The sequence below is a fragment of the Rhincodon typus genome, chromosome 18, assembly GCF_021869965.1.
Source record: "Rhincodon typus isolate 14 chromosome 18, sRhiTyp1.1, whole genome shotgun sequence".
Classification (NCBI taxonomy): domain Eukaryota; kingdom Metazoa; phylum Chordata; class Chondrichthyes; order Orectolobiformes; family Rhincodontidae; genus Rhincodon; species Rhincodon typus.
This window is the reverse complement of record NC_063349.1, coordinates 43739127-43761019: the sequence shown is the minus strand read 5'-3', so window position 1 is coordinate 43761019 and position 21893 is coordinate 43739127. Positions and strand designations below refer to the sequence as shown.

Genomic DNA, 21893 nt, shown 5'->3' with positions numbered 1-21893 from the left:
CTTAAATTGGGAACAGATGCTGTCAGGAAAGAGCACTATTGAAATGTGCAGATTGTTTAAGGAATGCATACTGCGTGTGCTCAATATGTTTGTCCCTAGCAGGCAGGAAAGGTGCGGGCAAGTGAGGGAGCCTTGGTTCTCAAAAGAGGTCGAACAACTGGTTAAGAGGAAGAAGGATGCTTATGTAGGTTTAGGAAACAAGGAACGGAAAAGGCTCTAGAGGGATACAAGCTTTCCAGGAAGGAGATGAAGAAAGAGCTTAGGAGAGCTATAAGGGGGCATGAGAAAACCTTGACAGATAGGATCAAGGAAAACTCCAAGGCTTTTTAGACGTATGTGAGGGATAAGAGAATGACCAGAGAAAGAGTAGGGCCGATCAAGGATCGTAAAGGGAATTTGTGCACGGAGCCTAAAGAGATAGGAGAGGTCCTTAATGAATACATTTCTTCGGTATTCACAACTGAGAGGGACCTAGTTGTAGAGGAGGACAGTGTGAAACAGGCTGGTCAGCTAGAGGAGGTCGATGTTAGTAAGGAAGACGTGCTAAGAATTTTGAGGAAGTTGAAGATAGATAAGTCCCCCGGGCCCAATGGGATTTATCCAAGGATTCTATGGGAAGTGAGGGAAGAGATCGCAGGGCCTTTGACGATGATCTTTTTGTCCTCACTGTCCATGGATATAGTGCCGGAAGATTGGAGAGGGGCAAACTTCATTCCCTTGTTCAAAAAAGGGAATAGGAATAACCCCGGAAATTACAGGCCAGTTAGTCTTACATCAGTGGTGGGCAAATTATTGGAAAGGGCTCAGAGATAGGATTTATGATCACTTGGAAAGGCACAGTTTGATTTGTGATAGCCAGCATGGATTTGAGGGGTAGATCATGCCTCACAAACCTTATTGAATTCTTTGAAGAGGTGACCAAACATGTGGATGAAGGTAGAGTAGTGGATGTGGTATACATGGATTTAAGTAAGGCATTTGATAAGGTTCCACATGGTAGGCTCATGCAGAAGGTAAGGAGGCATGGGATAGGGGGAAACGTGGCAGATTGGATTCAGAATTGGCTGACCCGTAGAAGACAAAGGGTGGTAGTGGACGGAAAATGTTCAACGTGGTGCTCAGTTACCACAAGGATCTTTCCTGGGTCCTCTTCTATTTGTGATTTTTGTAAATGATTTGGATGAAGGAGTGGAAGGATGGATTAGCAAGTTCGCAGACAATACGAAGGGCTGTTATAGGTTACAAAAGGGGCATTGCTAGGATGTAGAGCTGGGCTGAGAAGTGGCAGATGCAGTTTAACCCTGAAAAGTGTGAGGTGATTCATTTTGGAAGGACAAACTTGAAAGCAGAATACAGAGTTAACGGAAAGACTCTTGGCAGCGTGGAGGAGCAGAGGGATCTTGGGGTTCACGTTCACATTTCCCTCAAAGCTGCCACCCAGGTGGATAGAGTTGTTAAGGTGGTGTATGGTGTGTTAGCTTTCTATTAATAGAGGGATCGAGTTCAAGAGCCGTGAAGTTATGCTCCAGCTATACAAAAGCCTGGTTCGGCCACATCTGGAGTATTGTGTCCAGTTCTGGTCGCCTCATTACAGGAAAGATGTGGAGGCGTTGGAAAAGCTGCAGAGGAGATTTACCAGGATGTTGCCTGGAATGGAGGGAAGGTCTTACGAGGAAAGGCTGAGAGCGCTAGGGCTTTTCTCTTTAGAACGACGAAGGACGAAAGGTGACTTGATAGAGGTGTACAAAATGATCAGAGGTATAGATAGAGTGGACAGCCAGAGACTTTTTCCTAGGGTGGAGGTAGCTATTACAAGGGGGCATAGTTTTAAAGTTGAGTGGAGGTAGATACAGGGGAGACGTCAGAGGTAGGTTCTTTACTCAGAGTGGTAGGGGTGTGGAATGCATTGCCAGAGAGGGTAGTGGAATCGATCTCATTAGGGGCATTTAAGCGGCTATTAGATAGGCATATGGATGATAGTATAAGGTAGGGGTGGAGGTTAGATAGACCTTAGGATTAGGGTAAAAGTTTGGCACAACATCGGGGGCCGAAGGGCCTGTACTGTTATGTTCTAACGTAATTTTGTTCAATATTTATTTGGTACATCTCACCGCTCAGTGGATTTATATCAACGTACACAGGCATCTTGTACAGACAAAGGCAATTTTACATCAGCTCACAAGAATATACCAGTTCTCAAAGAACTCCAGCAATTTTGAAATAAATTACATATTCAGTTTTTGGGAATGAATTCACAGGAGCAAATTTAAATACTGTCCCAAGTTATTTCTGATAAACTTGTAGCAGACAGTGCAGCAATCATCCCTTGACACCTGAAAATGAGCTCCATGCAATTCAGAAAACTTAGTTTAAGAGGGAAGAAGGGCCCATTAAAAATCACGATAAATTTTCTTTCTTCCTGCCTGCGTAAAACTCTAAATTAACCCAATATTTTACATGCCAAAAGTTTAGCATTAAGAAAAATAACTTACTTTCCAAACAATTTTTTAATTCCTTTTGATTTCTTTTTCAATTCTGGGGAAGTTGGAAATAGCTGACAACCATCAGCTTCTGCTGCACGCAGTGGGAGACCAGCAGTATCCACATGCTCTGATTCTCTCTCTGTCTCAGCTACATTTTGAAAAGAAAAGAGCATTAAATTTAGTTTGTGTGCTGATCCAAGTCAGCAAAATGGACTTTGGTTTAAGAATTTAAAAAACTCCTTGGCGAAACAAGGCCAAAATCTGTAGAATCTTTGAATGTAAAAGGAACACTCCAGAATTAAACCCCAGGCATGGCCTTATCCTTGAATCCACTGAGAAACCACACCGCAGTATCTAACATAACAAATAAAACTTACCATAAGGTGCCTAGTTTTGAAACTGGAGCTGCCATCTTCTGATATGGGCAGAAACGGGAGATTTTGCCACTAAGCCTTTTCTCTGAGAAGCATGTAGTGCTTGAAATCCAGCCCAAGCAATGAATGAAAAATCTTTAAGGGTCAATCTTGCAAATACCAAGAATTTACTAGTAACGACGATTAGGGCAGAGATGGCAGGGGGTCCTCATAAAATACTACGTTAAAATCCCAAAACATTTCATGCCCCCAAAACATTTACATACATTTTGCACTACGGTATATTTTCACATAAATAAGTGAAAACTTCTTGTTTGGATCATTTTATTTGAAAATTATAATCCTTCAATTCACTTAAACCATCAACTTCTGAATGAACTTCTGCCTAGATTATCAGAAGTTACATCTGCAAATGCCTTACTGTTATGGACTGAGATCAGCTGTTCCCATTTGTGATATCTATCACACTCAGCAGAGCCAAACCAACACCTGACTAACACCTTCACCTTAGATGCATTTTCAACTTGACAACTTTATTATTTATGAAAATTACATGTTGGGAAAATAATTCAGACAAAAAAAGATGCCCTTGCTCCTTTCATAGTGGTTTAGTCTTTAAATGAATTAACTAGTGGTCATTACTTAAACTCTACACAGTAACCATGGCAAGTATAGTGCTGTTCATCAGCAAGAAATCATAGTAGAAAGCTCAAAGTTGACATGGAAAATGTGGTGGCTGACTAGTTTCATGGCATGATTGTTGCTACTCACGATCTTCTCTCTCCCTGCAGGCAACAAAGCAGTGCTTTAGGCAAGTAATTGATGTATCAATGTGTGTGTGTGTATATATATATAGAACACAGAACAGTACGGCACAGAAAATAGGCCCTTCTGCCCACTAGGTCCGAGCCGACCATGATGTCATTCTGAACTAAACTCACCTGCCTGCTCATGGTCCATTTTCTCTACTCCCTGCTTGTTCATGCTTAAATGTTGCCATCGTCTCTACCATCTCCCCTGGCAGTGTGTTCCAAGGACCTACCACCATGTGTAAAACAGAAACTTGTCTCACACATCTCCTTTAAATGTTTTCCTGCTCACCTTAAACCAGAGGACTCCTCAGTATTTGATATTTCCATTTGGGAAAAAGACTCCAACTGTCCACTCTATCCATGCCTCTCAATTTTATAGACAGTAAACATTTTATTAACTGGCACCTATGGGACCAGGAGTGTGCTGGTTGATCAAATATTTGGGTTGATCAAGAGATTCACAATCAATTTAAAAATAAACACTAAAAATAGAAATGTAACGCAGACGGTATTTTACAGCATGGACCACTTAAATAATAATGCAACTTTGCCTTAAATAAAATTTACCAGCAGAAAGCTTTCTCACTCGCACCCTCAACTGATTACTCGGACATTGCAGAGATCGTGATAATACAGTAAACTTCTAATCGGAGTACATAATTTTTGGTGGTTTATCAAGAGCCAGTTCTTAAGGTGCACGTTAAAACAAAGTTTGCTGTACTTTTAACAAGTTGTTCCTCAGCCTCCGATGCTAGAATGAAAACTATCCAAGTTTGTCCAATCTTTCCTTGTGGCTATGCACTTCAATCAGGCAACATCCTGGTAAAACTCTTTTGCACCCTCTTCAAAGCCACCACATCCTTCCTATGGTGTGGTGACCAGAACTGCACACCAAACGAAGACCAACTAAAGTTTTACGCAGCTGCAACATGACTTGTCAGTTTTTTTTATATTCAATGCCCCAACTGAAGGCAAACATACCATATGCCGTCTTTGCCACCTTATGTTGGCTCTTTCAGGGAGTTATGGACTTGCTCCCTAGGATCGCTCTGTTCCTAAGAGTCCTGTCATAGAGTCATACAGCATGGAAACAGACCCTTTGGTCCAACTCATCCATGCTGACTAAGTTTCCCATTTGCTTCTAAACCTTTCCTATTCATGTACCTGCCCAAATATCCTTTAAATGTTGTATCTATACCTACATTGCCACTTCCTCAGGCAGTTCATTCCACACATGAACCCTCTGTGGAAAAGGTTGCCCCTCAGATTTAAAATGGACCTTTCTCCTCTCACCTCAACAATATGCCCCCTAAATTTGGGGGCACTCTAGGGAAAAGACCATGGCTACTCACCTTATCAATGCCCCTGAGGATATTATAAACCTTTAAGGCCACCTGCAACCTCCTACACCCTAGGGAAAGAAGTGCCAGCTGATCCAGTCTCTCCTTATAACTCAAACGCTCCAGCCCCGGCAACATCCTGGTAAACTATAATTTCTAATTTAGTAATATTCTTCCTATAGCAGGGTGACCGGAACTGTACACAGTACTCCAAAAGTGGCCTCACTAACATCCTGTTCAGCCGCAACATGACGTCCCAACTCCTACACTGTTTACTCGCCTCTTGCGTTTGACCTTCCAAAATGCATTAACTTTCACTGGTCTGATTAAACTCCATCTGCCAGTTCTTCGCCCAACTTTCACACTGATCTATATTCTGCTGTATCCTTTGACAACTATCTTCACTTCCCACAACTCCAATTTTCACGTTGTCTGCAAACCAGCTAATCAGACAACCTACGTTTTCATCCAAATCATTTTATAAATCACAAATGACAGAGTTCCCAGCACTGGTCTTTTAACACTGGTCAGACCTGCAGTCAGAAAAACACCCCTCCACAACCATCATCTATCACTAAGCCAATTTTGTATCCAACTTACTAATTCACTGGATCCCACATGGCTTAATCTTCTGGACCAGCCTATGGATGGATCTTGTCAAATGCTTTAGTAAAATCCATATAGACTATATCCACTGCCCTACCAATCATCTTTGTTACTTCCTCAAAAAAATTCAATTAAGTTTGTGAGACAAGACCACCCCTGCACAAAGCCATGGTGATTAGCCTTAACAGGTCCAGTCTTTTCCAAATGCAATAAATTCTGTCCGCAAGAATCTTCTCCAATAATTTCCCTACCACTGCGTAAGGCTTCCTGGCCTATATTTCCTGAAATATCCCTGTAGTCCTCTTCAAACAAAGGAGCAACATTGGCTATTCTCAGTATTCCAAGACCTCACCTATGACTTAAGAGGATACAAAAATCTCTGCCAAGGCCCCAGCAATCTCTTCCCTTGCCTCTCTCAGTATCCTGGGATAGATCCCATCAGGCCATGGGGACATAACTACCTTTGTTTTTCAAGGCATCCAACACCACATCTTTCTTAATATCAACATGCTCCTTCCTAATCTTATCATCATCCATGTCTTTCTCCATGATGAATATCGATGCAAAGTACTCATTAAGGACAACATCCACTTCCTCTGGCTGCAAACAAAAATTCCCTTTGTCCTCGAGTGGACCTAGCCTTTTATTAGGAGTAAGAGGATAGCTAAGACATGTATAAAATACTTTGGGATTCTCTTTAATCCTACTTGCCAAAGACCTGTCATGGCCCCTTCTAGCTCTTCTAATTTCTTGTTTAAGTTATTTTCTGCTCTCTTTATAATCCTCAAAGACCTTATTCGGTTTTGGTCCCTGGACCTTAACTGTGCTTCTTGTTTCTTTTTCATTAAACTTTCAATATCTCCTGTCATCCAAGGTTCCCAAATCTTGCCATTCTTATCTTTCATCCTCATAGGAACATGCTGGTCCTGAACTCTGAAGAACAGGCCCTTAAAAGACTCCCATGTCAGATATGGATTTAGCCTCAAACAGCCACCTCCAATTTATTTCTCCAGTTCCTGCCTAATACAGCTGTAACTGGTCGTTGCTCAGTTTAGCACTTTAGCACCAGTCATATCCTTATCCGTTTGTATTTAAAACTTAGGCAATTACAATAACTGTTCCAAAATGCTTCCCCACTTTGATCACCTGCCTAGACTCATTACCCAAATCAAGGTCTAGTATACCCATTCTCTACTTAGAATATTGACATATTATTTCAAGAAACTTCCCGGATGCACCTAACAAATTCTACTCTACCTAAGCCCCTGGAACTAAGAGTCCCAATCAATATTGGGGTAAGTTAAAATTACCCATGACAACAACTCAGTTATTTTTACATTTTTCCATGATCTGCTTACATGTTTATTCCTCAACCACCACCTTCCTATTGGGGAGGTCTACACTGTAACCCCATCAGTGACTGCACCCTTCATACTCCCAAATTCTACCCATATTGCCTCACTGGATGAGCCCTTAAGATATCGTCACTTAGTGCAGCTGTGACATTTGCCTTAGTCAGTAATGTAATTTCCCCATCCCTCTTACGTCCACCTTTGTCGTGCCTGGAACATCTAAACCCCAGGATGTTGAGCAGCCACACTTGCCTTTCCCTCAACCAAGTTTCTGTAATGGCTACAACATCATAGTTTCATGTACTAATGCAGGCTCTAAGCTCATCTGCCTTACCTGTTATACACTTGTACTGAAATAAGTACGCTCCAAAGCATCAGTCCTACCTTGTCCATTGAACTAACCCTGGCTGTTCTTCCTTTTAGACTCGATCTAACCTCTACCTTCTCCTCAATCACTCTGCATGCTGACCTACTGTTCTGGTTCCCAGCCCCTTGCCACATTAGTTTTAAACCCTCCTGAGTCACACTAGCAAACCTCCCAGCAAGAACACTGGTGTCCCTCCTATCCTGGAAGGGATCCCAATGATCCAGATGTCTGAAGCTCTCCCTCCTACTCCAGCTCTTTTGCCATGCACTCAGCTGCATTATCTTGCTATTTCTGTCCTCACTAGCATGTGGCACAGGGCGTAATCCCAAGATTACAACCCTAGAGGTCCTGCCTTTTAACGTACTACCTAACTCCCTAAATTCCCTTTGCAGGACCTCATTCTCTCTTTCTGCCTGTTGCTCGTACCAATATGGGCCATTACCTCTGGCTGGTTACTCTCCCCTTTCAGAATATCCTGTGCCTGCTCAGAGACGCCTTTGACCTTGGCACCAGGGAGGGAACACACCATCCTGGAGGATTCTCACTCATGGCTATCTGTGCCCCTGACTACGGAGCCCCCTATCACTACTGCTTGCCTACACTTCAATCCTCCCTGATATACAACAGAGCCATTTGTGGTGCCACTGACTTGGCTGCAGCTGTTGTATCTAAAATTTATTCACATCTTCAACAGCTCCCAAGGAGAAAAAAACCAAACTACCCACCTGACTTTAATATGATTAGTAAAGCCAATGTAGATTTAAGGAGAAAATGAAGATCAGAACAGTCATACCACATTTTAATGTTACATAATTCATCCAAACAACTTTACTCCAGTGAGTATGTCCAGGACGTCAACTTGTTTGACTTTAATTCTATCCAAGAAAGCCATGTGGATCTTGATCAATCACCTATACTTTTACAAAGTTTCCAAGTCACTATGTTATAGCTATACAATATTTCTGCTGCAATGAGTGTTTTGTTAATGCGAATTGGCTAGAACGTGACTGATGAATATAGACACTGTTTGGATAACGCAAACTTTCTACTGTGTAGCAATTTTCTGTAGGGATTTTCCTATAACGTGATTTTCTATGGAGTGGGGTTGCACAAGAACGCAACTGTCATGCTATAGGAGAACTACTTGTATACGTCAGCTTGCATTTATATGTTGCCTTTAACATAATAAAAATACTAAGGTGCTTCACAGGAGAGATGTGTAAATAATATGAGATCAAATTATGTGAGGAAATATTAGGATAAGCAACCTAAAACTTGTTCAAAGAGGTGAGCCTGAATCAGTGTCTTAGAAGAGGGGAGAAGGGAGAGATCGAGTTCTGGAATTCCCTCTCTGACAGTCAGGTAGCTGAAAGCAGAGCTGCACTGGAGCCAACACAAGTTAGTGAATATAAATGCTGGATGAATTATTTAAATGAAATTAAATAAAACATAGGAAGGATTTTGGAAGAGTTCAACGTTATGAAAGGTGAAAATTATGTGAGAAACTGAGTGGCAATCAGGGCATTGCAATCATCGGCCAACATCCTCACTTCATATTATTGCCATTCGTACGAAGGAGGGGTTGTCATTAGGTAGTTGCGGATGGTTGAGTTTAGGACACTATCGTGGCATTTTCTTCCTTGTAACCACCATAACCAGATTCTTTTGTGCTAGGTAAAGGCCTGGCCAATGAAAAGTCTTCTCTTGTGCCAGCCAATTCCCATTCTGTTTAATTTGATAGAGATTGTATAGAGTAACATTTGAGTGCATGAATGGTTTACAAGATAGAGGTGCAGCTTGAAAACCTGCAAGAAACCAGTGGAATAGTCAGTGAAGAGATTAGACCCAACATGTTCAAAGGCAATAGGGGACAGGCAGTAAAATCTGGCCGAGCCAGTGATGCCGATGTCCCACAAGTGAATTGAAAAAAACTACTGTGTTAACATGTCTACATTTTCTTTCGGCACAGTTACATGAGTGATTAATGCTGCCATATTCCCATGAAATAGCAGGAAAACAGGGATGCCAAAGCAGTGACTGTACAATCTGTCAATAGTCCCAATGAACTGCAGTATTTAGTAGCATTTAAAGCTGTATACTTTAAACCAAACAGGGCTAGATAACCAAACAAGGCTGATCATCACACACTGTAGCATGCGTCTGGTGGTTTGATATCCAAGCTTTTTCATAGCAGTCTGATGCCTATACCAAATTTGAGAAAATTAAAGGCATCTAAGACTTCTTTTATTCGATATTAAAGTTATTTTGTAAATGAAAGCTATTATTCTCTCTTCTCTGGTTACTAGCAGTCATACATGCAATGAAGTTCACTTTTGACAAACTAAGAAAGCAAAACTCCCAAGGTAGAGCAACCCGAAATCCAGCAGGCCATCATCCAGATAAGAGCGAAAATGAATAGAGCGTTTTGAAAGGAACTGTAGAGCTAGCTTAATGCTAGTAACTTAAAACAGCAATCTCTGCCTTCAGGTGACCTGAACATTCTACTCAAAGCTAAAGGCAGATTTTGCAGTTTAAAGATTCATGTTGCATTGACACAGTATTATAGGATTTATTTAGTTTAAGCTTAACCTTCACATCTTCATTAGCTCTGCTGAGCATGTACAGTAATAAACAGCTGCAAGATACGTCCATAGCAAGGCATTGGTGCAGTCAAACATGCAGCTATACTATACCTAGCATCGGTGCACTTGCACTTCGACTGCGATCTTCAGTCATCCAGAAAATGTGCATGATGGTGAGGAACACGGCAGCACAGAATATGCGAAATAACAAGGTAAAGTACAGATCAATTTACAAATACAAAGCACTCCAATCAGAAAGGTCAGGAAATGTTCACAACATTAACAAAAGTAGTCAAGTACTGATGTTTAATTTAAACAAACAATGGTGACAATTTTGTTGACAAGTGAGGGTAATGGTTGAACTGGAAGGAGTTGCCTTAGTTAAGCTGTATCAAGTAAATTGTTAAGTATTAAGAATGCAATCAACTAGACAGATATTCAATAACACCATTTTCATAGTTCGATTTGTACACATAAAATAGTTATAACTAAGTAGAAAGGCGACCTTCATTATAGGCAGAAGTCACACTACCAGGTTATAGTCCAACTGGTTTATTTGAAATCATGAGCTTTCGGAGCGCTGCTCCTTTGCCAAATCACTTCAGCTGACAAAGGAGCAGCACTCTGAAAGGTCATGATTTCAAATAAACTGCTGGACTATAACCTGGTGTAATGTGACTTCTGACATTGTCCACCCCAGTATCTCCATTTCATTATAGTGTAACAGATAAAATGGAAGGTATCAATGTGCACTTTGAACAGTTAAAAAGTTTCTATATTTCTTCTTTAGAACATTATCTAAAATAGTGCAAGAAAAACCTGCTTGCATAGTCTAGAGAGGTTTACAAACTCAATCATGGGATGTGGGCATACCTGGCTAGGTCAACAGTTATTGACCATCCCTAACTGACATTAAGAGAGTGATTTTCAGAATTTTAACCTGGTGATGGTAAAGGAGCAATGGTTTCAAGTCAGAATGGTGTGTGACTTGAAGGGTTACTTGCAGATGGTGATGTTCCCATGCATCTGCTACTCTTGCCTCATTGGCAGAAATCTCAGATTTAGAAGATGCTGTTTGAGGAACCTGGGTGAATTGCTGCAGTGCATCTTGTAGGTGGTACATACTGCTGCTACTGTGCATCAGTGGTGAAGGACATGGATGTTAAAGGTGGTAGGTGGAGCGCTAATCCAAGAGGTTGGTTTGTTTTGGATGGTGTCAAGTTTGAGTTGTTGGCTCTGCATTCATCCAGGCAAGTGAAGAATATTTCATCACAGTCCTGACTTGTGCTTTGTAGATTGTGACAGACGTCGAGAAGTTAGGATAGGAATTCATTGCCACAAAATTCATAGGCTCTGATAGTTTTATAGTTATGATGGCTGGTCCATTTCAATGCCTGGTCAACAGCATCTCCCAGGATATCGACAATAAGGGATGCAATGATGATAATACCATTAATTATCAAGGATAAATGGTTACATTTTCACTTGAAGTTGGTCATTTCCTGGCATTGTAGAACAAAATTAAATGATTTTAGCCAACTGCATCACACATCTTGTTCTATACAATAGTGAAGATTTATCAACAGAACAATAAAGTGCCCAAAACACACTGCGCCCATCCGAATACTATTTTATTGAATATTCTGAATATTATGCACATCAGGTCAGACACATTAAATCAAACTCAGTTACTTGGGTAGGTTGAAGACAATGGGAAAGCAAATGCATATTTTTCAAGCGTATATCACATTTATCAATCAGTTTCAACACCAGGTGAACATCTAAAGAGATTAGTTTACAAGAGTTTCAGCTATTTTATGTCTTAACGTATTGCATTCCAAACTCAATGATGAGCAATAGTTGGTTTGAGAATTCTTTTCTTAAAAATATAAAGCAGGTTTTTACAATGCCAGGTAAGTGGACCATATGTCCAGTGACTGGTGGATCATTTCAAATAGCACATCTCTTTGGCTGTTCTCAACAGACCATACTCAACTTATACAGTCATGGAGTGAGTGTCATACAGCATGGAAACAGACCATTTGGTCCAACTTGTCCATGCTGACCAGGTTTCCCGAACTAAAACTAGTCCACCATTTGCCTTGCGCTTGCAAAAACTAAAAACATAGTGTCCAACTTTAGATGTAATCCCATAATTGGGCAAAACTGGAATACTGCAAGTGTCAATAATTATACCAAAGGCTCATACAATATGGCTCACTTACACTTGGTAGAAGCTACATTTATTCGTAAGCAAGGACCTGTCCTCTGCAGGAGAAAGGAATTTGACTAGGCTTTGTGCCTTATCAACTTAAAAGCTAGAATGGACACTTTTCTGTGGTGGCTTCCCATTGCATTACTCAACCAGAGTCCACTTGCCAGCCAATTAGCACTCTGTTTCTTGGGCAGAACAATTTGCTTACTTGCTTTGAAATTTGCTATTCTTGCATTTGCCCTGATTTGTGGAAGATGAAAAGCTTCAGTAACACATCTCTTTTCAGCATCACCATAAAAAGTTATTTCAATAGATCTGTAATTTATGGTCTGGCACCAGAAAATGACTATGGAAGCAGCCAAAGTAAGGAATTTTAAAAACTGGAAGGATTAAATAATGCTCATCTCTATCTACCTGGTGTGTGTGCAATTCCAATCTCACAGTATGTGCTTGACTTAATATCTTTCTTTTGGAAGGGGCAGGGGGCACGGATTGCACAGCAAGATCAACACAATAAATACAATCTTGCCTTGCATCTACACACCAATTAAAGTTATTCATACTGAACTTTTTTAAACTATTCATGTTTACTTACCCAGGTTAGGTGCACTAGCTGTTCGCTTGCTACCTCTGATCTTGAAGAATCCACGGCCAAAAGAAGCTCTGGCTTTTTTTGAGGCTGCACTTTCATCATCCAGCGAATTCTGATGTCCATTTGGTGGCTTTGGTGGCAGAGATGCAAGCTTACTAATCTCCATACATGCTTTATTCTAGATGAATTTAATGGTACACTTTAGTTCCTAGGATATTTTGCATCTGTAGAACTATTAAGTTTTCATCAGAATAGATGTTAGGAAATTTAAGCAATTTTACTGAGTAGTATTTGATTCCCAAAAGCTTGCATTTTACAATAAAACAGGATTCTCCAGAACATGAAAATCATCAAATCATCTCTTCTATCTATTGAAAATGCCAAAATACTACAAAATGGATCATTCTAAACTAGGCTACTTGGGTTAAAAGGAACTGTATACCTGGGAGATGACACATGCCAATTTAAAAGTAATTTCTAGGACAAGGGTTTAAAGCCTTTTCAGCCTGCTGAAACAACGTGCCTGATAAATGCACAAACATTAACATGAAGGATGTCTGTATTAGGCTCAGTGGAGCTATAATGGGGCAAAGGAGAGATAAGATAGCCTGATGGTTGTGGTATTGGACATATTGTGAAGTTCAATTCAATTTTCCGGTAATTTTATGGCCAGCTAGGAGAGATATCAAGTAATAATCCTGAGACAGATGAATGGAAGGTCCAGGTTGGAAGTATAGTTGGGAACTAGACAAATAGGTTCGCTGAGTCCATGGTGCAAAAATAAATCCAGCATGAAGAATTTATGGACACCAGGAATGCAAATGGGGCTGATGAGGAAAATTTTGATCACAGTGGGGAGAGGATTTGAGCAGCACAGTGCTTAATTAGCTACAGTTTATACACAGAGTGAAGGGAGGAAGCCTATATTGGCAGCACTATAAAGCTGGAAGTTACAGCAAAAGTGGCATTAACATATGGTAAAAGTGAACAATGCTCCAATGATGAAAGATGGGTCATGATTTTGGAAGAATAGCACCAACTTCAACAAAAACCACTCTGCCCTCACCAGAAGCAATAGTTAACGTCTTCCACTATAATTAATTCAACTTTATTTTACTAGCATAAGTGGACCTGTTAGGCAATAACAAAACTTTCACATGTACACTGTAGTAGCAAATCATGAAAATGGTTACAGAAGAACAAAAGGAGTAGAAACAAGATGAAGTAAAAGTGCTTCTAGCATGGAGATCGCTGTACTTTAAAATAAGGGAGCCCTATGCATGTTCAAATTTGAAACATACATATTTGAAAAATAACTTCCTTCTGAAACAAATTCCCGCTCAGTTGCCTGGATGATGAGAAACTATTCCGCAGCAAGCCAGGTTAAGTCAATCAGTAGTGCTGGTATTGTCCAATTTAATGTTATGGTTCAATTAAAGTAAATAATATGAAAATTTCACTTTAAAAATGCCACCTGCAATTACAGATCATTATTTTTTAAGTAGTTCAAAAATGAAGATACATATTCTTGACTGCAAGGCATTTTTTCTCAAGTAAAATACTTTGGACATCTTCCATAAAAGTGCAATCTTGGTTCGCAATCTTTAACGAAGATCTCTTGATCTCTATCAAATACTAAGATTCCAAATACAGTTCTGGAATGCTTATAAAGCGCCAAATCAACTCTAATTGTTAATGGTAATACTGACCACAGCAATGCAAAACCACCTGTCTTAGGACAAGCTCAAAAATAAATTACAGCTAAATGGGATGAAACAGATCATTTTCCACCCAGTTAACAGAAACGTTGACAGCTAACCTTAATCAAGAGCAAAATGTTCCCTGCCAGCTGAAAATATAATAGTTGGAGACAGAAAGGGAAGAGAAGAGAAAAAAGTCAACATTAGAACAGTACGAAATGGCCCTACATCATCAATTGGGTGTAAAATATATAAGGTACGTAATCTTCTAGCTGATTATCAATTTACATCTGGAAATTATTAATACTACAGCAATTAACAGTTCAGATATATACATGATTTTAATAAAAACAAGATCATTGGTTTTGTCTAAACAATCTGATAGCTGTTACAGAATTATCAGATTTACAACAGTCTAGATCACCGCTGGGACCTCTGTCCCAACAAGTGCTTTTTTTACAAAAAAAGCCAGAACATTGAAATTGTACCTCTATTGGGCTCTGAACAGGTTCCAGAGATAATTTCTGTTCAAAGACAAAGGTAACAAATTTAAATATTGTAAGGTAATAAAGGAGGTTGCTGAGGCTACAGTTGGCACTACAATAAGCATTAATATTTTTCTGGTTTAAACCATGAGACTAAATGGTGAAACTAAACAAACCTTGTTCTCCTCTTCCGTCCTCAGGTTCTCCTGACTGCCAAACTTGTGTACTTCTGACAATCTGTAATAAAATAGTTGTGAGGATGTTTCAGTTCATAGCATCATCATCCAAACTAAGCTCCAAATCTATGGGCTCACAAATAGAGAAAATATTGAAGTAAATAGAAACAGAGAATGCTTAAAATACTCAGCAGGTCTAACAGCATCTATGAAGAGAAACAAAATTTAACATGTTTAGGTCTGTGAGCCAAGATGCTGCAAGATCTGCTAAGCATTTCCGTTGTAATACAACAGTGGGGCCGAGCCCCTGGAAAAGAACTTCATGCCAATTAGTGGAACAGGCATATTCCTTTATCAAATTATATAGCCATTGTTCAGCTAAATATTGTCTGTCATTTATTTTTGAATAAAATGGAGGCCATCGAGAAAGGATTAATTTAATGCATCTATACTAGAAGTTTGATTTTTCAACAGTTACATTGTCACATTAGGCGGGAGTTATTTATCTTGAAGGATATCGATAGAGAAAACAGATTTCTGACATTTGAATTCTGGAGCCGATTAGGGTCTATTCCATTCTTAAACGGGAACAGAAGCTGATAAACAGACAATATAGGAGCAGTAGTAGATCATTCGGTCCTTCAAGCCTGCTCTGCCATTCCGCAGGATCACGGCTGATTTCTTTGCGTTTAGAATTCCACCTTCTCATTTACTTCAATAACCCTTGATTCCCCTGCTTAAAAGGGGATATCCACTGACTTGCATCTGCCTTCCGAGTCAAAGTGTTCCAAGTTGGACAACCCTCAACAAAAAAAAAAAATCTTTTCTAACAGGCAACCTCAATTTTGTTTTAAAGTAAACTACTACTCCATAGTTCTGCACCTGAACATCTTTTTTTCAAACTTCACTTTCACAGGATCATTTAGGGTTGTATACGCTTCAATCAAGTATTCAATATTTAGGAAGGACAGACAAAAAGGAAAAGGTGGAGTTACATTTCTGAGTAAAGTTGATATAAATATAACATTGTCCGAGCTATTAACTTTCTTCAATGTAGAATCCGTGTTTGCAGAATTGCTAAAAACAAAGGGGCAAAAAACATTGCTGGGTGTGGTATAAGGAACAATCAATCTGCAATGATGTTGGGAGTGGTATTAAAAAGGAAATCAGATGCATGAGTTAAAAGTACATCTGTAATTATGGGTGACTTTAATCTGGATGTAGATTGGACAAATCAAATTAGTTATAATACCACACAGGCACCAACTAGAAAACAGGCCATATCTTTGTTCTGAAGGGGAGTCACTGGACCCGAAACATTAACTCTGTTTTTTCTTCATAGACACTGCCAGACCTGCTGAACTTTTCCAGCAACTTTGTTTTTGTTTGTGTTGTTTAGGCCATCTCTTGGACTGGGTATTTTAATGAGAAAGGAACAACTGGTAATATAGTTGTAAGAGACCATAATTAAGATTGAATTCTTCATCAATATGAAGAGAGAGACAGTTGATTCTGAATCTTAATAAAGACAAGTACAAAAGTATGAAGTGTGAGTTGGCGATGATAGATTGAGAAGTGTTACTTAAAGGAATGACAGTGCACAGGCTGTCAAAGAACAAATGAATGAACTATACAAAGTGTATATTCCTGTCCAGTACAAGAGTACAAAGACAGCAAGGTTTAAGAGGAATGTTAGAGATAGAATTAGATGCAAAAAAAACATACCAATTGGCAAGAAAAGCCCAGGATTGGAACAGTTTAGAAGTCAGCAAACGAAGACAAAAGTTTTGATTAAGAGGAAAAAAAAGTATGAGTAAGCTTGCTGTGAACATCAGAACTGACTGTAAAAGTTTCTATAGGTATGTAAAGAGAATATACTCAGCAAAAACTAATGTAGACCCCTTACAGTCAAATTGGGGAAATTTACAATGGACAGCAAAAATGGCTGACAAACTAAATTCAAAGTCTGCTTCTGTCTTCACAAAGGAGGACAGTAATAACATACCAGAAACGATGGGGAACACAGGGTTGAGAGAGAGGGAGAAGCTGAAGCAAATCTGTATTAGTAGAGAAATGCTGCTGGAGAAACTTTTGGGATTGAAAGGCCGATAAATCCCCAGGGCTTGATAAACTACATCAGAGTACCTAAGGAAGTGCTCCCACAAATAACACATACATCGATGGTCATCTTCCAAGATTCTGTGATTCTGGAACAGATCCTACAGATTGGAGGAGAGTTAATGCAACCCCACTGTTTAAAATGGGTGATAAGGAGAAAACAGGGAATTACAAACAGTGAGTCTGACATCGGTAGGGGGAAGATGATATAGTCCATTATAAAATCCTTGATAACAGAGCACTGAGAAAAGACTGGTAGAATCAGACACAGTTAGCCTGGATTTATAAAAAGAAAATCATGCTTGACAAATCTATGGAACTCTTTGAGGATGTAACTAGAGTTGATCAGGGAGAGCCATTAAACACGGTTTATTTGGACTTTCAGGAGGCTTTTGGCAAAGGTTAATGAGTAAAATTAAAGCATATGTGATTGGGGGTAATGGATTGAGATGGATAGAAAATTGGTTAGAAGACAGGAAACAGAGTAGGAAGAAATGGCTTTTCTTCTTGAACGGGCAGGGAGCGACTAGTGGGTTTACAAAGAGATTGGTAATAGGACCCTAGCTATTCAAAATATATGTTAATGATTTAAATGAGGGAACTAAATGTAATCTCTCAAAATTTGCAGATGAGACAAAGTTGGGTAGAAGGGTGAGCTTTGAGAAGGATGCAGAGATGTTGCAGGGTGACTTGGATAGGCTTACAGAGTGGGTAAATGCGTGGCAGATGCAGTATAATTTGGAGAAATGTGAGGTTACCCACTTTGGTGGCAAAGATAGGAAGGTAGGTTATTTTAAATGTATGTACTCTTGAATGGCTGTAAATTGAGAAGGGAGACCTGGGTGTCCCTAGAGCATTAGTCACTGAAAGCAAACTGTATTTTGGCCTACCACTACACTACCACAGAAATTGGTGGAGGTCAAAACATGTATTTTCAAAGAAAGTAGATATAGTTCTTGAGGCTAAAGGGATACGAGAGAGGACTAGATTTGAGTACTGAGCTCAATGATCAGCAATGATCATATTGAATGGTGGAGGAGATTTTAGGGGTTGAATGGCGGAGGAGATTTTAGGGGTTGAATGGCCTACTCTTTGCTCTCATCTTCTATGTTGCTATGTAAGGGACCCCTCAACTCTTCTAAACACCACTGAAAATAGCATCTACTAGCCTTCTTGATTACATGTTGTACTGGTGTATTAATTCTCAAAACTCAAACTTGAAGCAGGGACCCTGGTTCGATTCCAGCTTGAGCAACTGTGTGGAGTTCGCACATTCTCGTGTCTACGTGGGTTTCCTCCGGGTGCTCCAGTTTCCTTTCACAGTCGAAGGATATGCAGGTTAGGTGGATTGGCCAAGCTAAATTGCCCATAGTGTCCTAGGATGTGCAGGCAGGATGGATTAGCCATGGGAAATGCAGGGTTATAGGGTAGGGGTTTGGGTCTGGGTGGAATGCTCTTTGGAGGGTCAGTGTGGACTTGGTGGACCAAATGGCCAGTTTCCACACTGTAGGGATTCTATGATATAAATGCTGCTGCACCTTAAATTTTTGCAGTCATTCTCAGTTTAAGTAATACTTTAACAACAGCTTAATCATTCTTCCTGCCAAAGAGAACAACTTCACATTTTCTTATTGTACTCGAGTTGGCAGACTTTTGCCCATTCTCTCAAAATGAAGTGGTGGGGGAGGAGGGCAGATCGAGATAATGGTTAAAAAGACAAATCAAATCCTCATGTCAAAAATAGAGGCATAGAATACCAAACGCAAGGAAGTTATGAAGAACCTTTAAAAAAACATTGGTTCTTCCTCAACTACACAATTACATTCAATTCTTCACATCACATTTTAGGAAGGATATGAAGGTAATAGGTAGCATGCTAAAAAGTTTTGAAAGAATGGTTACACAGATGAGGGACTTCAGTCACACTGCTCGATTGCAGAAGCTGGGCTTGCATATTAGGGTCACAGATGTACAGCATGGAAACAGACCCTTTGGTTCAACTCATCCATGCCAATCAGATATCGTAAATAAATCTAGTCCCATTTGTCAGCATTTGGCCCATATCCCTTTAAGTCACTCTTATTTATATACCCATCCAGATGCGTTTTAAATGTTGTAATCATACCAGTCTTCACCACTTCCTCTGGCAGCTTATTCCATACATGTACCATCCTCCATGTAAAAAAGTTGCCCCTTAGGTCCCTTTTAAATCTTTCCCGTCTCACCTTAAACCTATGCCCTCTAGTTTTGGACTCCCCCACCCTGGGGAAAAGATCCTGTCTATTTACCCTATCCATGCCAGTCATGATTTTATAAACCTCTACAAGGTCACCCCTCAGCCTTCGATGCTCCATGGAAAACAGTCCCAGTCTATTCAGCCTCTCCCTATAGCTTAAAACCACCAACCCTGACAATATCCTTGTGAATATTTTCTGAACCCTTTCAAGTTTCACAACATCCTTCCTATAGCAGGGTGACCAGAACTGCACACAGTATTCCAAAAGTGGCCTAACCAATGTCCTGTACAGCGACAACATTATCTCCCAACTCCTTTACTCAATGCATTTTCCAATAAAGGCAAGCATGCCAAATGCCTTTTTCACTATCCTATCTACCTGCAACTCCACTTTCAAGGAACTATGAACCTGCGCTCCTAGGACTCTTTGTTCAGCAACACTCCCCAGGACCTTGCCATTAAGTGTACAAGTTCTGCCCTGATTTGCTTTTCCAAAATGCAGCACCTCATTTTTATCTAAATTAAACTCCATCTGCCACTGTTTGGCCCATTGGCTTATCTGATTAAGATCCCATTGTGCTCCGAGGTAACCTTCTTCGCTGTCCACTACACCTCCAATTTTGGAGAGAAGAAATTGAGAGGAGGCTTGAGAATCATAGAATGTTAAACACTACAGGTTATTCAGACTGTTGCATTGTGTTGGCCCTCTGCAGTAGAAGATTACCTTTTAAAAATTTGCTCATGGGATGTGGGTATCACTAGTTCAGGAAGCATTTATTGACCATTCCTAATTACTTTGAAGGTGGTAATGGTTAGCTGCCATCTTGAACTGCTGCAGTCTCTGAAGTGTAGAGACACTCAATGTTGTTAGGGAGTTCCAAGATTTCAATGCAGGGACAATTAAACAATGATGATATTATTCCAAGTTAGAATCACGTGGACCTAGGAAGGGAACTTGCAGGTTGTGGTGCTGCCATGCACCTAGGTGACGGAGCTTATGAGTCTTGAAGGAGCTAATGAAGAAACCTTGGTGCGTTACTTCAGTGCTTTTTTTGTAGATGGTGCATTTAATTGTCATGGTGTGACTGTGGTGAAGGGAATGATTGGCAAAGGTGGTGAATGGGATGCCAAATAAGCAGGCTGATTTGACCTAATGGATTTCCAGAGTTGTTGGAACTCTATTCATTCAAGCAACTACTGACTATTCCATCCCTGCAGGCCTTGTATATGGGGAGACAAGTGGCGAGTCCCTGATATGCTCCTGTAATCACTGCATTTATATGGCAGGTCCAGTTCAGTATCTGATCAATGTTAACCTTTAAGATGGTGACAGTGGGGACTCGGTGATAGTAATGTCACTGATCAATCAAGGTGCGATGGATGGATTCTCTTTTGCTGGAGATAGTAACTGACTGGCACTTGTGGTAAGCATGTTGCATGTCACATGTCACATATTAGCCTAAGCCTAGATGTCACTCAGGTCGTTTAGTGAATGGACACACATTGCTTCAGTACCCTATGGAGTTGAATGGTGCTGAACATTGTAGAATCATGGGCGAACATCCTCACTTCTGATCTTATGATGGAAGGAAGGTCATTGATGAAGCAGCAAAGCTGGCTGGTTGAAGACACCACTTTCAGGAACTCTTGCAGTGACATCCCACTCCTCTGCTATTTCCCCCCTAAAAGCCCTGCAACATTTTCTATTTAGAGGATAATTCAATGCTCGTTTGAAATCCATGATAGAACCTGCTTCCAGCATACATTCAGGCTTCAGGATGTCAATGACTTTCAATTTGCCAATGATTACTATTATCAAATCTTAACCCTTTTGCCTTGTTTATTCTTCAAACTCCGAGGCAGCTAGTAACAAATCTCCTTAGGATTTTGGGGAACAAGGAAACATTGATTCAATTGACCAAGGGGTCAGGAACCAGAGGTCGGCAATTTAAGAATCTATTGGTTATGATATAGAGAATGTATTGCTTCAGAGTACAGTGGAGGCAGATTCAATTGTGAATTTCTAGAGGAAATAGCATAAGTACCTGAAGAGGGGGGGGAAAAGTTGCAAGAATAATCAGGAAAGGGCAGAGGGCTGGATGTAGCTAAAAGCTGTTTTGCAGAGTTGACATGGACTTGCTAGGGCTGACTGGCATCTTTCTGCGCTGTGTTCATTCCATATTATGACTTTTCTACATTTAAGCAGGCAAGACCTGAATGCGCTTTAAGTGCAGCATTATTATATAATTTTTCTTAGATACATCTTTAAAAACAAAAGACCTCAGAAGTCCTGTTAATAAACTCAAATGTAACAGTGTATCACCTCCACATAAGCTTCTCATCAGGCAGGTAGACAGTTTATAACATTGAATGAAAAATCAGATTGAAACAACCTGTAAAATTTATTTGTCTTAATTATCTAACAGGACTGCTGTGAAAAGATCTTGCATTTGTA

General features: G+C 40.1%; 1 protein-coding gene across 9 annotated transcripts in view; it reads right to left on the bottom strand.

Moving 5' to 3' along the window:
* ppfibp1b (PPFIA binding protein 1b) overlaps nucleotides 1-21893 on the bottom strand; it is a 149541-nt gene that overhangs the window by 24915 nt on the left and 102733 nt on the right. For 6 of the 9 annotated variants that reach the window (XM_048607437.1, XM_048607438.1, XM_048607435.1 and 3 more), the window contains 6 exons: nucleotides 15085-15145; nucleotides 14912-14947; nucleotides 14543-14572; nucleotides 12727-12901; nucleotides 10028-10060; nucleotides 2493-2631 (listed from right to left, as the gene is read on the bottom strand). In XM_048607437.1, coding sequence (XP_048463394.1) covers nucleotides 2493-2631; nucleotides 10028-10060; nucleotides 12727-12901; nucleotides 14543-14572; nucleotides 14912-14947; nucleotides 15085-15145 — 474 coding nt within the window. The remainder of the gene's footprint in view (nucleotides 1-2492; nucleotides 2632-10027; nucleotides 10061-12726; nucleotides 12902-14542; nucleotides 14573-14911; nucleotides 14948-15084; nucleotides 15146-21893) is intronic. The other 3 variants (XM_048607440.1, XM_048607439.1, XM_048607442.1) reach the window with 3 other exon arrangements.